The sequence below is a fragment of the Lepisma saccharinum genome, chromosome 9 (genome assembly GCF_977018435.1).
Source record: "Lepisma saccharinum chromosome 9, izLepSacc3.1, whole genome shotgun sequence".
Classification (NCBI taxonomy): Eukaryota; Metazoa; Arthropoda; class Insecta; order Zygentoma; family Lepismatidae; genus Lepisma; species Lepisma saccharinum.
Genome location: NC_139237.1, coordinates 60,673,877 through 60,690,206, shown reverse-complemented (window position 1 = coordinate 60,690,206; position 16,330 = coordinate 60,673,877). Strand labels below are relative to the sequence as shown.

At 36.3% G+C, this 16,330-nt stretch overlaps 1 protein-coding gene across 4 annotated transcripts in view; it reads right to left on the bottom strand.

The window, feature by feature from the left end:
• Nucleotides 1-14,349, bottom strand: part of LOC145992072 (uncharacterized) — a 49,039-nt gene extending 34,690 nt beyond the window's left edge. For 2 of the 4 annotated variants that reach the window (XM_083128257.1, XM_083128260.1), the window contains exons 1-4: nucleotides 14,260-14,349; nucleotides 8,979-9,226; nucleotides 5,201-5,410; nucleotides 1,841-2,056 (exon numbers count right to left, since the gene is read on the bottom strand). In XM_083128257.1, the coding sequence (XP_082984383.1) occupies nucleotides 1,841-2,056; nucleotides 5,201-5,410; nucleotides 8,979-9,221 (669 nt within the window). In that variant the 5' untranslated portion in view covers nucleotides 9,222-9,226; nucleotides 14,260-14,349. Of the gene's footprint in view, nucleotides 1-1,840; nucleotides 2,057-5,200; nucleotides 5,411-8,978; nucleotides 9,227-14,146; nucleotides 14,194-14,259 lie in introns of those variants that run through there. The other 2 variants (XM_083128258.1, XM_083128259.1) reach the window with 2 other exon arrangements.
• Between the last annotated feature and the right edge of the window lie 1,981 nt (nucleotides 14,350-16,330).

Below are 16,330 nucleotides of genomic sequence, written 5' to 3'. Positions count from 1 at the left end.
AGAAAAGTCCAGAAAAAGTCAAGATTTCTGGATGTATTATTTTGGTAGACACCCTGTTATTGAACTAAAAACTACCCAAGATGAAACCATTTTAAATTACAGTAATTGCTGAATATTTGTTTGCCATTACAGGTCATAATTCAAATGTTGAGAGAGTACTTTCATTACCATTAGCACAACAGACTCACGAGAGAATTATTTTTTCATAAAGTCTGTAAAATGTTTGGTATTGGTCCCTATAATTTCAACGAGTTTGATAAAAATTGTCTCCTCTGAGAAGTACCACTTAAATCAAGTAGTAAGAGGTGCATTTATTGGTATGATTGCAAGTTTTGAAATTTTGCATTTAAACATATGTTGTGAAATAATTTTTTAAAAACTGAAAAGTGTCATTTTTCAACTACTTCGTAACGTGTTCTATAGAAATATGTATTATTTATTAAGAATGTGTTGCGTCCTACATTTTGACTTAATGTCCTACATTTTGGAACAGCATGTCCTACATTTCCCTTACAGCGATCTGGTAACCCTATACATACCTTATTTGGTATTAATTTGTTGTCTCTATGTTTTGAACAATTAATATTGATCTTCATAAGGAATGCATTAACCCCTTCTCTGCAGCAATGTTGAAGAGAATTGTGACCAAAAAAAATCGTCTATATACTATATAGATGCAACTTCAAATTCGAGTCATCATAAATAATGCAAAACTAACTATTAAAAAACTTACCGCAAAATGAAGCTAAGGAGATCAATCTATATATATAGACTCTGCCTATCACCTGTCAGGTGAAAAGTTGAAGTTTGTTGTTACATTGGACGAGGCATATGTTTATCTTAATGACTGTCACAAGCCACGTGCAATTTTTTATCGATCGACAGGTGTGAGGGAATTTCAAAGATGGTTCACTGAATGTAAGAAACATTTTGGCACAGGTTTCATGATCATTGCTGGATACTCGTACAATGGCAAGCAGACCATACATCGTGTTGCCAAAAATATGAAGGTCAATTCCGATTATTATCAGGCTAACGTCCTGACACCCGTTTATTGCCATGACATTGCCCATCTCTACGGGAGGAACCAGAATCGTGTGTGGGTGCATCAAGTCACACATCTCGCTCAACCTGCCTCTTCCTCCAAAAATGGCAGAAGAAACTGGAATTCGTGCCATTCCTTTCACAGACATCCCAGTGAGATGCAGGGTCAACAAATAGAGCATTCTCGATGGTGGTGGTGACATGGGTTTCTCTTAAGGTAGGTGCAGATTGAAATCGTCACCATATATCGGAAACAACCTCTGTATTTCTTAGCACGTTGTATTTGTAAGCAGATATCTAAGTGTATTATTAAACTACATAGAACGAGTTTAAAATATCATTAATAGGGCTGATCCAATATCACTTTGAACAGATTCTCACCAATCTAGATGCTTGAAAATTGTAATAATTAAAAGTTGTTCAAAATATTGATGAAAATTAGTGTGTAAGTTTGGCATTCCATCAATTTATCAGAATTTGTTTTCAAATTATTCAAGAATTATACCAGAATATCAAGATACTTCATATGTGATCACAAAATATAGTTTTTCCACTCGATATTGGTACAAAATAAATGGAAACTTTGAATTTTGCATAATTTCCAGGATAATTAGTCTTGCGAGTGTGGCACATGCCATTATTGTGGACTCCGTGAAAGACCAAAATGTCGATAAATAAAATTCAACTAATGCTGTCCAATACCAATGCATTAACACTGGCATCAGTTCAGCTCTAATCATAAACGTATAGAAAATATAAAATTAGGTTTACAGTACCAGGTAACCTTGTGACTCACGCAAGTAAGAGGCCTTCCAAATCTTCCATCTCCAATGCTGCCCGTCTCAGAGTCGCTGTGCTCGTTGAGTGGAGAACTTCCTCTGGAATGTGAACTAGAGTACATCTGCTTTGCATCTTCCAGAATCTGCCGACAAACATCTTTAATGTGTTCCTCTGACACAGAGTGAGACCCGAGATTGGTGCGGATGTTCTCGACTGCAGGTTGGAAAAATTTCTGGAATAAAAAAAAACAAAAAACAATTATGACGACGACTTAGAAAGACGTGTTTGATTTAAGTGATGTTATTATCTATCAGAATCAATTCAATAATCCACTAGAGTGCTGCAGTGAGAGGATCTCCCACGAATGTAATTTGTCTGTGGTAGTGGACTCTCAAATATGAATTATGAAATGAAAGATGCAGTGAAATTAAAACTGAAGTAAACATAGTCATTATCTGTATGTTAAAATATAGTTTAGTCCATCTTCCCCAATAAATGAAGAAATACTTGTTTTGGGGAATGTGACTTTGTGCCCACCCTGTATATGAAAATGAATGAAACAGATGATTGTGGGCTGAAACTACCAAGGTGGATGGATATCTTACATTTCTGTGTCTACGATTATTGTCACATTAAGGGCCGGTTGTATAAACACCACTAACTGGAGATCAGATTTGATCTATGATTCGAAAAGTTCAAGCTTCTATCGTGCTGTATAAAGCTAACTGTTAATTTGTCGATCTTAGATCAAATCCTGATCTTAGGTCAAAGAAATATGTTTGGCAACATGGCAAATCTAGACACGTCACTAGTGTGCCTGTGATGTTACCAATTGTCCGACACTAAACAGCAAAAATTTTAAAGTTGTTTTCAAAATATGCATATACCTAATATATTAATAAAGAATAAAAATCTGAGGTGCTTGAGGTAATAAATATTCTTACATGTTGCAAATTTAGTAAAATCACGTAAATTAAATACTATATGGCCATTTATTGCTTGAGCGAGTTCCACGTGGATGATATGTCATTAATAAGGAAACCAACGATCGGTTCTCGGTTGCAAAGGGGAGAAAATATGCTTGCGTAAATAGATTTTAATAAAAAAAAATCTGTATTTCTTTTTAATGCTAAAAAGAGATATAACGACTTCCTTATACTGGGATTTGGAGCCATTGTTCATGTGAGGAGATGTTTAATATATTTATTTTGTGATTACATGATAACTTGTTACAGGTGGGCCATTAGTTCCTGTAAGTAACATATGGAATTTTCCTTGCACGTAATTGAATAATCTGTTTTGGAATGTAAAATGAGTCTGCGTTTTCCCGAATGGAAAGTCATATTGAAATAACAATTGTGTTTGTCCTCTCGGATGTAAATAATGCCCAATGATAAAACAAATAATTATTCGAAATTAAAGATGATATGTGTTGTTTATATATTAGGAGGAGAGAAAGCTTTACCAGCTTTACCAACTAAAATGCAACGTGCTCAGTTCATAAAGCAGTAGATACACACTACAGCCAAAATTACATGCTCTGTTCCATTCTGCGGACAACATTGAATTGCAATGACACTTGGTTGGATGCAGTAAAGTGATATGGTAATATATTTATACTCCCTCTTCATCCCAACGCGTTTCACAATGGTATGAACAAATGAATTGAAAACGTAAGCGGGTAATATTTTCTGTTTGTATCAACACTTGATTGCTCTCAATTTACCTTTCTCTGATCGTGAAATTAGACAATATGCTCTTGCAGTCATTTAAGGTAAATTTCAATAAAAAAAAATACAGGATATTTCAAACAGTAAATAAGAATGACACACGATAATATGGAAAGAAATCAGTATGGTGGTGAACCACCTACAGCAAAAACTATCCGTCATTGACTAAAGTCTTTCAAGGAAACCGGCAGTGTTTTAAAAGGTAAATCACCAGGTAGACCGAGAACTTCCAAAGATGTTGTTGAACAGACCCGTGTTTCGTGTGTTCGGAGCCCGAAGAAGTCATTGGCCAGATGTAGTCTACAATTAGGAGTGCCTAAAGGTACAGTGTATGATGTTGTTCGTAAAAGACTAAAGTTGCGCGCCTACAAATTGCAACTGTTACATGAAGTGAAACGTACTGATAAAATCCAAAGGTATGAGTTTGCTGTTGACTTTCTACACAGAATTGATGATGACAATTTTTTACCAAACATTCTCTTTTCTGACGAGGCTACATTTCATGTCAGTGGAACAGTGAATCGTCATAATTGTAGAATTTGGGGGGCAGAGCATCTACATGAAGTTATTCAGCATCAACGTGACTCTCCCAAACTTAATGTCTGGTGCAATTTGATGGAAGATCGTGTGGTTGGTCCTTTCATTTTTGTAGAAAAAACAATAAACAGGGACGTTTACCATGACATGTTGACAGAGTACGTCTTTCCCCAAATGGACGATATTGAGGCAGAAAAGGGGGTTGTGTTTTTCCAACAAGATGGCGCCCCACCTCATTACAGTAAACAGGTGCGTGCGGTTCTTAACACTCGCTTTCCAGGAAGGTGGATAGGCAGGGCTGGCCCAATACCTTGGCCACCATGAAGCCCAGACTTAACCCCATGGACTTTTTCTTTTGAGGCCACATAAAAAATGTTGTGTACAGTGCTAGGATCAGAGACATCAATCATTTACGGGAAAGAATCGTCGCTGCGGTTGGGACAGTTACACCTGAAATGTTGGTGAATACGTGGCGAGAAGTGGAATATCATCTCTACGTGTGCAGGGCAACAAATGGATCCCACGTTGACGTGTACTAACATTGAACAAAACTTGAAGGAATCCTCTTTCATGATATGTACTCATTGATGTAAGTTTTCATTACTTTCCCTATTAAATTTATACTTAAAACTAGGGAGTTATTTTTCAAACACCCTGTATGTGACTCATTTCAGGAAAATACAATCCATGCAAAATATGTAACTGGTCGCATAAATAAAAAATACAATCAAACCATTGTATCCGTTCTCAAATATCTTTCAAGCATTGCGAGTGAAAATCATTTTGTTGCATTTTCTGTGCCGAGGTAAACAGCAACAAAGGATGAACAAGAAAGTGATGAAGTAGGTTAAGGAACAATCACACACAAATGACAATACGAGGGGCATCACATAAGCCAGGATCCACACCCAGAAGGAAACCCTGCAATACCAAATATTTAGCCTATTTTTCTAGTTTTCTTGCAGGTCTACACATTATTTAGGCCTTTTACATGAAAATAAAATAACAGCAAAGAAAATCTAAAATTTTGGTCCTTATTTTGATTCAATGATTTTAGTTAACAAAACACAAAATGTGACAATGAAATACTTTCAAATAATAGTGCTCACTTCCAAATACTTTTTGATGACCACGTCAATCTCCTTGTTGATGACAGCCTGCACATTCTGCCTCAGCGTGTCAAGGGACTTGCTTGTTGTTGTCGCACATCTTCCTCGGAATTTGTTGAGCGTCAGAAGTTGGGAACGTTGTGTGGATCTCATCAAATGACTGGAGGCCAAATTGGACAGGGTCATCTGCCGCATACTGTAAGGGCTTCTCTGCAACAAATAAAAGTTAAAGTTGTGATTTGAATTATGATAATAAGGTAATATTAAAGGATGAGCTAATAACATGTTGACCATGCTCTTACAGATTGTTACGTTTTCTAACATGATTATAACTTAATGCTAAGTTGCTCACTAGCAGTGAGATGGAGCCATGTGAAGGATTACTCATATGTGCGACGTAACAGAACTCCAGTCACTGTCTGTGTGCGTGTGGTATTTCACCTTACACATTGTGCTTTTTTGTGTACTATCCAAGTTATTACAATACATTTTTGTAACTGTGAGAGATTTCATTTGTTCACCCAATATGGGATCAACACACTCCTGGACTTGCAGAAGTTACGCCAAGTGTTTGAATGGTGTAACATCTTTGTTTACAGATCCCCATCAATATTTATTCCGATACTTGGAAACTGAAATGTTTTTAAAGTATGATGAACAGATTGTTTTCTTGTTTTTCTTGCATTGTAGAATTTCTTTTCTTGTAGTTTACGGTTGCTACAAGCGTAAAAACACAGTTTTTTTGGTGATGTTTATGGGGAACACATGCTCCTTCATCAGACATTTATTTTAATTTGATTATACAGTTATAACAATGGTTAAAAAAAAATAACAAAAAAGAATCAATTATACAATGGACCTAGTCAATGTTACAACAACATAACTGTGAAACAAGCAGTCTGCTTTATTATTATTTCCGATGAAATTTTTTTATTACATTAAGACAATGGAAACATAGTACTTTTCTTTTCACAAGTGGGGTAGCCCAACATCTATAAAATGTATGTAACTGGAGACATCAAGACATCAAGATTGATTGATTTGGTGCTGTAAGTCCACTTTATGCACAGTGACTGGACTGGACAAGTGGGATCCAAACCACTTCTCAAAATAATGAAAATGTCCTTTTCACCATAACACTGCACTCTATTGCATTATAATCGATGGTAATTTATTTCGTATGAACTTGGAAAGCAAGGGTTATTATTATATTATTATTATTATTTGGACCACAGTGCTTTGAAGGACAGTACCAAAGAATATTTATGCACACTACTACTTATGACAACATACATAAAATACAGGAACTTTACTTTTTGTCAATTGGATCTAACATACTTTTTTATTATGCGATAAATATTCAATTCTTTATCTATTTGACATTAATTTAACTAGTTTTTATAAAACATTTGGCGATCTTAAGTACACGCAAGCTAGATAATAAATATATCATGTTATATCTATATTCTTATACCATCTTTATCTATATTCTTATACCATCTTTTTACGTATTTGTGATGATAAAAATGCAGTATTAATAAATTTACATATTTCAATTAATATTTAATAAAATTAAAACTTAATTTTAATTTAAACATTTATATTATTATCATTATTATTATTGTTATTGTTATTGACACACTTGGTTCAGACCCCTCAAAATAAATTTCTAGATATGTGCCTGACTGTAAAGGAAATAATCTTGGTTAAGTTTAATCTTAGATATATTCCGTATCTGAAAAAGACCTTTGCCAAATTTTAATATTGTGGTAAGCATTAAGAAGTCTTTCTGTGGAGTAAACTTAAGACTTTTCCTGCGTCCCCCATTTGGGTTACAGAGTGACAAACTCTTGAGAGCTTATAGAAGGAGATTAGATCCAAGCACCTCATACCTTTAATATTGTACACTTAAACAGGGTCTTTACCAAAATTCTTGACTTTTTTATTTCTTTTTTACCTTTTTTCTTTTCCCTTCTCCTTACTTACGTACAGTTGGAAATTAAGAAAATATATATTTTTATTTAATGAAAAAACCCACCTACAAGGCCGGTTAAGATTAAAACTGAAGCTGTACTTTAACAAGATTTAGATTTGCTATAATTAATAATGCATGTAACAATTAATGCTTCAGACTTCTTCCATGTTACTTTATTTAATATTTTTACCCAAATTCACACATACAAGAATGTAATTGCCAAGAAAGAAAGTCAATAAATCTTAACCACAACTCAATATAATTTTAGATTTCCAAATAATAAATTTTATCAAATCCCACCTACAGGTAATCTAAATTTACTTAAATTGTAAAAATTCTTGACCACAAGCATAATTTCTTGGCTATTTCTAGACCTAAATGTTGATTTATTGACTTTTTCTTGACAATCTTGTCTGGTAGATATCCAGTTAAACGATATAGAAATAAGAATTTACAATAAATATATTTTCTAAAAATGGTGAAGTGACAAGTGTTAGTCGAAATTAGCACGGAATGACCATTCAGTATGGAAGAATCAGTTTCATGACATGTATAGTAGTTGCGTGTAGCTATAGTTCTTCAAATGGAGGCACACAGTGACCATTTATAGGTGCAGTTTAAGTAACATGTAGTGACTGAATTTCTCACAGCCAAGTGATTTCAAATAATGTACCTTTTTACAGATTATGAACATGTCTTAATTTTTTATCATTTATTGCTTATAACATTTCCAGCAGTGAAGAAGGATTAAGGTAGCTCCAAAAATGTGGACAACCAAAATTAAGTTACAGGCTATGATTACTACTTAGATAATTTATATGATGTTGACTACAAATAGCATAGTTCAGTAGGGGCACAAAGTTATAAACGGAGGTAGAAAATACAGGCTACCCGGTTGCCATGGCACATGAAAATTGTCACCGGGTACTTGAATTTTCAAATCCAGTTCCATTACCGTCTTCAAAATACGAGTACTCGTAATACACTTTTCATGTTTGTGTGTTTTCCGGATCACGTGTATCCTTAAATCAGAGCAATAAACATGTCATTATGAATTTTTGCACTGTTGCTATCCGAATCTTAAAATCTGCAGTGATATGGTAGTAGTCGGCCACATATCAGGATGTATTGCATAGTTATTTATACAGTTACTGGTAGAATCTTCTTTAGGAAGGCCACTCCGGCCCAAGAATTAATTACTTTAATCCAATCTCGTATTAATTAATAAATTAAATGTTTTAAGGTCACATTTCAAAATGTGTAGCTTTATCTTAGTTGAATTCATGGCTTTCTTAGCCCATATTTGAGGGGGGGGGGGGGGAGAATGCTGACACCTGAGAAAAAGGGGCTGGCATGTGAATAATTTTTATTTTTGTCTATCCCTGCTTATAAACATACATTTTACAAGTACAATTAAATATTAACCTACACGGAAAAACCTATATAACACAAGTTAATGAAAATTATGTGGTCATTATGTTAGTGTGGCTGCTTGTGAAGGCAGGTTTATAAAATAAATAAACTAACAACAACAACCATATTGTGCCTTTTCTCAAGACTATTTAATTCTGCATTGTAAAAATTACAACATTTTGTGCAAATCAAGTGCGCGTATATATATAATGATACCACTAATGAATATAGTTTCCACATATAGCTCTTCACTTTATAGTGCCTGATCATTTTCTAGGTCAACCTTAAAATAATAAAGAATGAAGCAATCACAACAACGCTATCATCAATTAGTTAACACAAACCTACAAGTATATAAATCTGAAACACGATTTACAGAAAACAACATACCATCTGTACCCATGTTGTCTGAGGTTCTGCTTTCAATGTCGCATTTGCTGGCACAACTACATTGCATCTCATTGGAGACTGACGTGAATCTGCAACTACGACGGACGTAGCTCTCATTCCAGAAAGAGAATTGAGATTATCACAGTTGTTTAATTGATTATTCACCGAAGAGATTCTAGACTCCCCATAATTCAGAATATGTTGCTGGGCTCCAGGTGCTGCCCACGTTCTTTGAATCACCATTCTGACTGCAAGAGACAAAAAAGAAAAGGTGTAATTTCAACACACGCTTAAACTTGCTTACAAATCATCTTTGTGGGTGATCTACGTAAGTTGTTACAGAAGTGGAAGTGTCTTTAGGTCACCCACCAGAACCATTTCCCTTCCTTCTTTCCACAGTGCCTTTCACTGTAGAGTCTTCCGTGAAGCGGGCGCTAACACGCCGGGCAGTGGGAGGGTGTCTGCTGGCATTTAGACCCACACCTTTGCACTGACATTGGCACTGGATGCGTCAGTGCTTCAGAATCCAGATAGCTGGTGACCAGTTTGCACGTGTTTGTCAAGTATAAGATGTTAACAAGTGTTTTAGATTGTTTTGTTTTATTTTACGTATTACTGGTGCTTTTCTGCAGCCTAATAATGCCATGCTATGCGTACAATTTAAAACAAGCGATTTTTATGTCATTACAAATTATTGTAGGGAAGTCGGAAGGCATTTGGCAACAGAATTTCCAGATGTTCCTGTTCCACACAGAGACAATTTTCTAGAACTTATGAGCAAATTTAGGGAAACAGGGTCTGTTCTTGTAGAAACAGTACATGCTTACTGGGGAGTAAGTAGACGATGGTGGAGCACGATTGGTACACACATTTCAAAAATCCCTCCAGTGCTTTCCACAAGAAACAGACATTTGTATGACATCTCCATGGTGAGCTACCAAACTTTTAAACATGAAGCCATACATTAGAAGAATTGAGAGAAAACATCAGGAGAGAATTTGAAGTAATTTCGGAAGAGGACCTGAAAGTGTTACTGAAAATTTCCTAAAAATATGCTGTAAATGTGCGGATGCAGGAGGACATCATTTCTAATACCTCTCGTAACAAGGTATGTGCTCATTGTGTAATTGTACGAGCTTATTTCATCACATAGATAGCGGTTCCAGTTACACGGATGTTGCATGCAGTTTGCCGGCAGACGTGCTCTCGCTGTCCAGTGTAATAGCCACCGCTCCGCACTCGACCGTGGAAGGCACTGTATATCTCCTCAGAACAGTTTTACCAGTAGCATAGCAATGAGTCTCACTAGATCCATATGTAATGCAATGGGAACCTCATAGTGACATCTACACATGGACATCTGCAGGGCTTTTTTTTCCAGAGAGGGGCAAGCAAGGCAATTTTTTTCAGGGGGAGGGGCCAAAGGAAGCACGATAGCCCCCATAATAGTGATGCCTCCTCAAAAAACACTGCTTCAGTCTGAGATTATCAGCACCCTCATAATAAATACCAGGGATGGGACCGATTAATTGGTATTCTATCGGTATCGGCCGATATAGGCATATCAGTTTATTGGTAAAATTACCGATTATTTTATCGATCCGATATATCGATAAATATCTGATAATTTAGTGCAAAATTCTGTCATTTTGTTGTTATTTTTATGGATATTCTCCATGCCCTACTTTCTAAAAAATTAAATGTCTAAATATGCAATTTCTTTTGGACTGCAGTCACCTTGAAACACACATTTATTAAGGTCAATGAACCATTTCTAATTTTATATTGGATCGGTAGAATATCGGTAATCAGTATCGGTAAAATTTATATCGTTACTTTATCGGTATCGGCCAAAATTTCATATCGGCCCATCCCTAATAAATACCATAAATTACTAACTAACTCTCTAGCCTTCTTGAACCTGAAGGTTCATGGTTGCAGCAACACAGGCCTTTCATCTGTCCCTATTCTGAGCATAAATTACAGTGACTGAAATGAAATAATGTGTGAAATACAAACTTTTAGGTGGACATTCATTTTCCAGGTAGGTAGGGCCGTGCCCCCTACCTTCCCGAAATCCATGCATCTACATGGACATTTTCAATGCCTCCATGGACTTGTTCTTATGACTTGATAATGGCACAACCACTGGCACATTTTAGTGCACAGGGAAATGAGAAGAAGTAGTAGTTGCATTCCAACATTTAAAAACACCCAAAATGTTGACCCCAAGAAAGTTATGTGCATGCAAAATCTCTGCAGCAATTTTTTACCAGACTGGCATTTCTTGAAGTCTGGAAATAGATAATATCATTGCTACAAAATCTTGACAGAGGTAAAAATATACAGGGCACCTGTGCGATCCCTGTTCCTTCCCAAGGTTGCACTAGATCACAACATTGTGGTACATGTTAACGCTTACAGTGCTGACCTTTAAGTCGCTTTCCGTCCCAAGAATGCTGACCATTTTCACTACTTTTTTAAAAGTCATATCTCAAAAACTAAAAATGTAAAATATATGTATCATACACTGTTGGAAAGTTTGATTCTTCCTCTTGACTTTGTACATGATATGTTACATTATAACCACATGGCTACGTTGGACGTTTCATCATAAATGATATGAAATGTCCTAAAAATACAAAGTTGACAAGATATATGACATGCAATGGCGGCGATTAGGTCCCAAACCTGAGGGGGGGGGGGCAAGGTGCCAAAACTAGAGGGGCAAAGACGGTATGTTTCCCTTTGTAGATAAGATTTAGCATAGTGCCGGGGCAAAAGTGGCGAAAATTGGGGGGCAAGCCCCCCCTAATCGCCAGCACTGTGCAGTAGCGGCAATTTGGTTCCAAAACTGAGGGGCAAAGAGAGTATATTTTCCTCTGTAGATAAGATTTAGCATAGTGCGGGTCAAAAGTGGCAAAAATTGGGGGGCAACTGCTTCACTTGCCCCCCCCCCCCCACCAATCGCCGGCACTGTAGAAAAGGGAAGCAAGCATATCGCTATCAGACAATGACGAGACGCGAACAGAACCGTTATGAGCATTTGCCCACCATCTAGTGGCAGTATGAGGAAGTACGATGTCCAAACATTACTCAGGATTGCTAACTCCGTAAATGTACGGCAAATGACCATTGAAATAAATTTTGAATTCAACTCCGTATATATACGTGATCTGCACACTAGAGAAGTTCAGGAACTCCGTATATATACGTGATTAGCACTCTTAAGTGTTAAGGAGATTTCACTTCTCCTCAGACTGCTACAGAAAAATGGCATGGTGTAGGTCAGGGGTTCCCTCTGCTGACAAAATCTGTAAGCACCTCCCCACGATAACAAGAGATACATACATGTGATGTGACCATGAAAGAGCAAAACAATATCTCTTCATGTGTTTATTTACTGTTGCTACACATACCAATAATGAAAATGTAATGTATGATTAATACAGATAATTTACAATGTTTATAAGCTGGTGTCAATTAATCCAGCGATACGATATTCATGAGATAAAAAGAATAAATCCAGACTAAGAAAAGCTAGGTAATATATGTTACAAGGGATAGAACAATGTTTGGATTTCTTCATTTAATTGTAGTCCTGTTTCTCATAACATACTCAAAGTAAGAAAGCAATCACGAATGCTTTTATCTTAAGTCTGTCTCTCATAGAGTAGCAACTTCCTTTTGAAAGCTGGCACCTCTGATAAGTGCAGGATTCCTTTGTAACTTGTGGAGATACATTCAGTTTGCGCAAAATATCAAAAAGGGATGTGAAAGATTTTTTTAGCATTGGCATAGTTTTCTTCTACAAGGCACGAGGGCAGTACCTGTCTAAGTTCAAAAACAAAGCCAATGTTCTTCTGGAAAAATGGCATCTTGCGCAGTGATGAAGCTAGTGCTACAAAACTTATATTTTGTTACAATATGTGCTCATTGGCAAAACACGAACGATTACAGATTACCCACGAACCATTTCCGGTAAGGTTAGGGTAAGAAAGGATCTCGAATTTCGTTAATATTTGGTATATGAACTAATTTTGGCCTTCTAATCTGTACATTGTGCACGGGTAGCCCCACAAACCATTCACGGATAGCCCCACAAACCATTCACAGATAGCCCCACGAACCATTTCCGGTAAGGTTAGGTTAGGCAAACTTAATTAAAATTTTGTTCCTAAGACAATCCGATACACCTTTCCACACGTGACCCCCCATTTTAACAACAGATTCTGGTAACAGTTCCGTATATCGCAGACACATTTCTTCATTTTTGCAGAAGAAAACTACTTACGGAAATGAGTTTCTCTAAGGTTCCCAAAGTTCATTGAGGTATTTTCTTTCATCGTGGAATCTATTTCACAGGGAAATCATGTATTTTTCAAGAAAAATATCTTACCGACATACAAATGCCATTGCTTTCGCTATGTGAACCGGATGCTGCATATGTTTGATGATGTAACCCCCTGTCAGTGTTTCTAACCCCCCCTTTTTTTAACTATGCTTGCCTAACCAAACCTTATCGGAAATGGTTTGTTGGGCTATCCGTCAGCTACCCGTGTATAATGTACAATTTGCACACGTGACAAACACGATAGTAGTTATTTTTCGGTGAAGAAGGTTGGAAACACTGCATAACCACAATGGTAGTCAAGCTGTGTCCGCCATATTCTGTGTTACGGAAGCGAAGAAAGGAATAACAAAAATTACTCTCTAATGTGAAAAATGTGTTGTTGTTTATTCGTGTAAAAAGCATAATGGCACCTTGAACTGTGTTCCGCAATACACAATTGGTAAGTACGAACCATGCGAAACACAAAATATCTGTTTTTAATGTGTCTCCGATATACGGAAATCTTACCCAGATTCGTGATTACAAGGCCAAATTTAGTTAGTATACAAAAAACTAACGACATTTGAGTTATTCTCTATAATGTACAATCGCTCCCATGCGTTTATTGACATACATTCTTCCACATCCAAATTACTATTTAGACTTGGTGAATCAGAAGTTCGCTATGACAGCACAGCCACAACTTTACCAATACTAACACTAGGATAAGAGTTTATACGCTCTTTTCTGGTCGAGACTACTACCCTATATAACTGGAAATGTTTAATTCAAGGAAATTACAAATAAATAATAACTTAAATAATAGATAAAATACACTCAATACGATTACACGACTTCTTCTCCAATCTTTTCTTGCATGAAAATCAGGAATCATTAGACTGTAGGTATATAAAAGGAATAACAGGGTTTTTGACAATACACACTTACATGTAGCTGCATAACATTACTAGAAAAAATAACGTGAAGAAACGTTATTGGATGAAAAAAGTTAAACAAGAAAACAATCACACAACGAATTTCGTACTTCACTGTCTAGTTTTTGTCTGCCAATGCTGCCAGTGCCAAGCGATAGTAAAATCTAAGGGGCGTTCCCAATTATATATAAATGGTAGTGTCTGCTGCCACGTTCTTTTTCTGCTGGAAAAAAAAAAAAAAAAAAAAAAAAAAAAAAATGCGCGTGGCAGTAGACTCGGTCTTTGTTTTATCGTGATTTCATCATGCTATGTATGCAATTACGTCTGTGACACATACTGTGAAGTTGTAGCGATTACTTTCACAAAAAGTTTTAAGATTAGGTCGCTCAGCATTCTTCTAATAATAAACCTAAATGTTCTCGTAGTTAGGTTAGGTTCCGTTAGCTAGATAGCTGACTCGACTCGCCTGGGAAGAGTGAAGCCACACAGGCGGTATAGATTTCTACAAGCCACACAGGCGGTATAGATTTCTACCTATATAGAAGATGCTAGAAGTATTTTTGCCTGATTTTCCAATAATAGCAGTGAATGAATTTTATTGCATAGAAGTAACTCACAATGTTTTACGAATTCATATTTCATGGTTACAACATTCTTCCCAACACAAAAACTGGAAAAAAACTCGAAATTAACATTAGTAAGCATAGCTGCTAATAGAGGGTATCGCTCTTCCTGTGGTACATGCAAAGAGAATAAGATTAGGGTATACTTTTTGGGTACATGGCTGCGCGCATGAGTGGCTTCACCCGCGACGGTTGCGGAGAGGCGGAGTTAGCTATCTAGCCATTCGCGATTAAAATTATCCGATATGCCATCTGGTGGGATTTTCCGGAACCACTCTATTTGTGTTGAAGTCGTTCAAAGCATGGGAAATGTTCGAAAGAGTAACGTCTACAGTTCAGATTTTTGCTTTAAATCGTTTTGTGGGTCAGGACAAGTGAAAAGTTTACATGTATTTTCACCCTGTGGAATCAACAAAGTGAAATTTGTAAATAAATCGAGAAAAACAGAGTTGATTGACAGAAGATTGGCATGGGGGATAACATTGAAATGCGGCAAGGAAATTACAAAGAATGAACGAGTGTCTTCACAATATTTGCCGAAAGATGATTCTATTACCATGTGAAAGTAAAGTTTTAAATTGTTCTTTATGAATAAACCTTTTTTTTTCGAAAAAAAATGTATTATATATGAAACAGGTGCAAGTCGATTAAGTGTGCAGATAAAAATAGCTTGAGGATTAATTAATGTCTGTAATCATAAAGGTAACCAGAAAGAAAATTGACATACTAGTGTTAGTTTTTTTCAGCAAATCATTTTTCAGTGAAGATAGCCTCGACGAAATTGTGAATTTACATTTATTATTATTATCCTGTGTTATTATTATTAAACCAGCATGCCTCTTTGGGTGTTTACATTTTTTCCTGCTAAACCTTTGCAAATACAGGTGAATTGTTTTTCAAATAATTTCCGAGAGCCCCAGTTACAACCTGAGGTGCAGATGGAACAGCATCTGGTTACTGTTTTGAAGAACCAGTGCGTATACATTAGTTTCGACTGCGTTATCCGTGTTATTTTTGCCTATCATAATTAAATGCTTCATTCTCAACACAGCTTCACCTTCGTTATAACGAAGGTGAAAATGAAGCATTTCCCACGCTTTGAACGACTTCAACACAAATAGAGTGGTTCCGGAAAATCCCACCAGATGGCATATCGGATAATTTTAATCGCGAGTGAAGCCACTCATGCGCGCAGCCATGTACCACAGGAAGAGCGATACCCTCTATTAGCAGCTATGCTTACTAATGTTAATTTCGAGTTTTTTTTACAGTTTTTGTGTTGGGAAGAATGTTGTAACCATGAAATATGAATTCGTAACACATTGTGAGTTACTTCTATGCAATAAAATTCATTCACTGCTATTATTGGAAAATCAGGCAAAAATACTTCTAGCATCTTATATATAGGTAGAAATCATGGCCGCCTGGCTGACATCTTTGGAGGAATCGAAAAGGAAATGC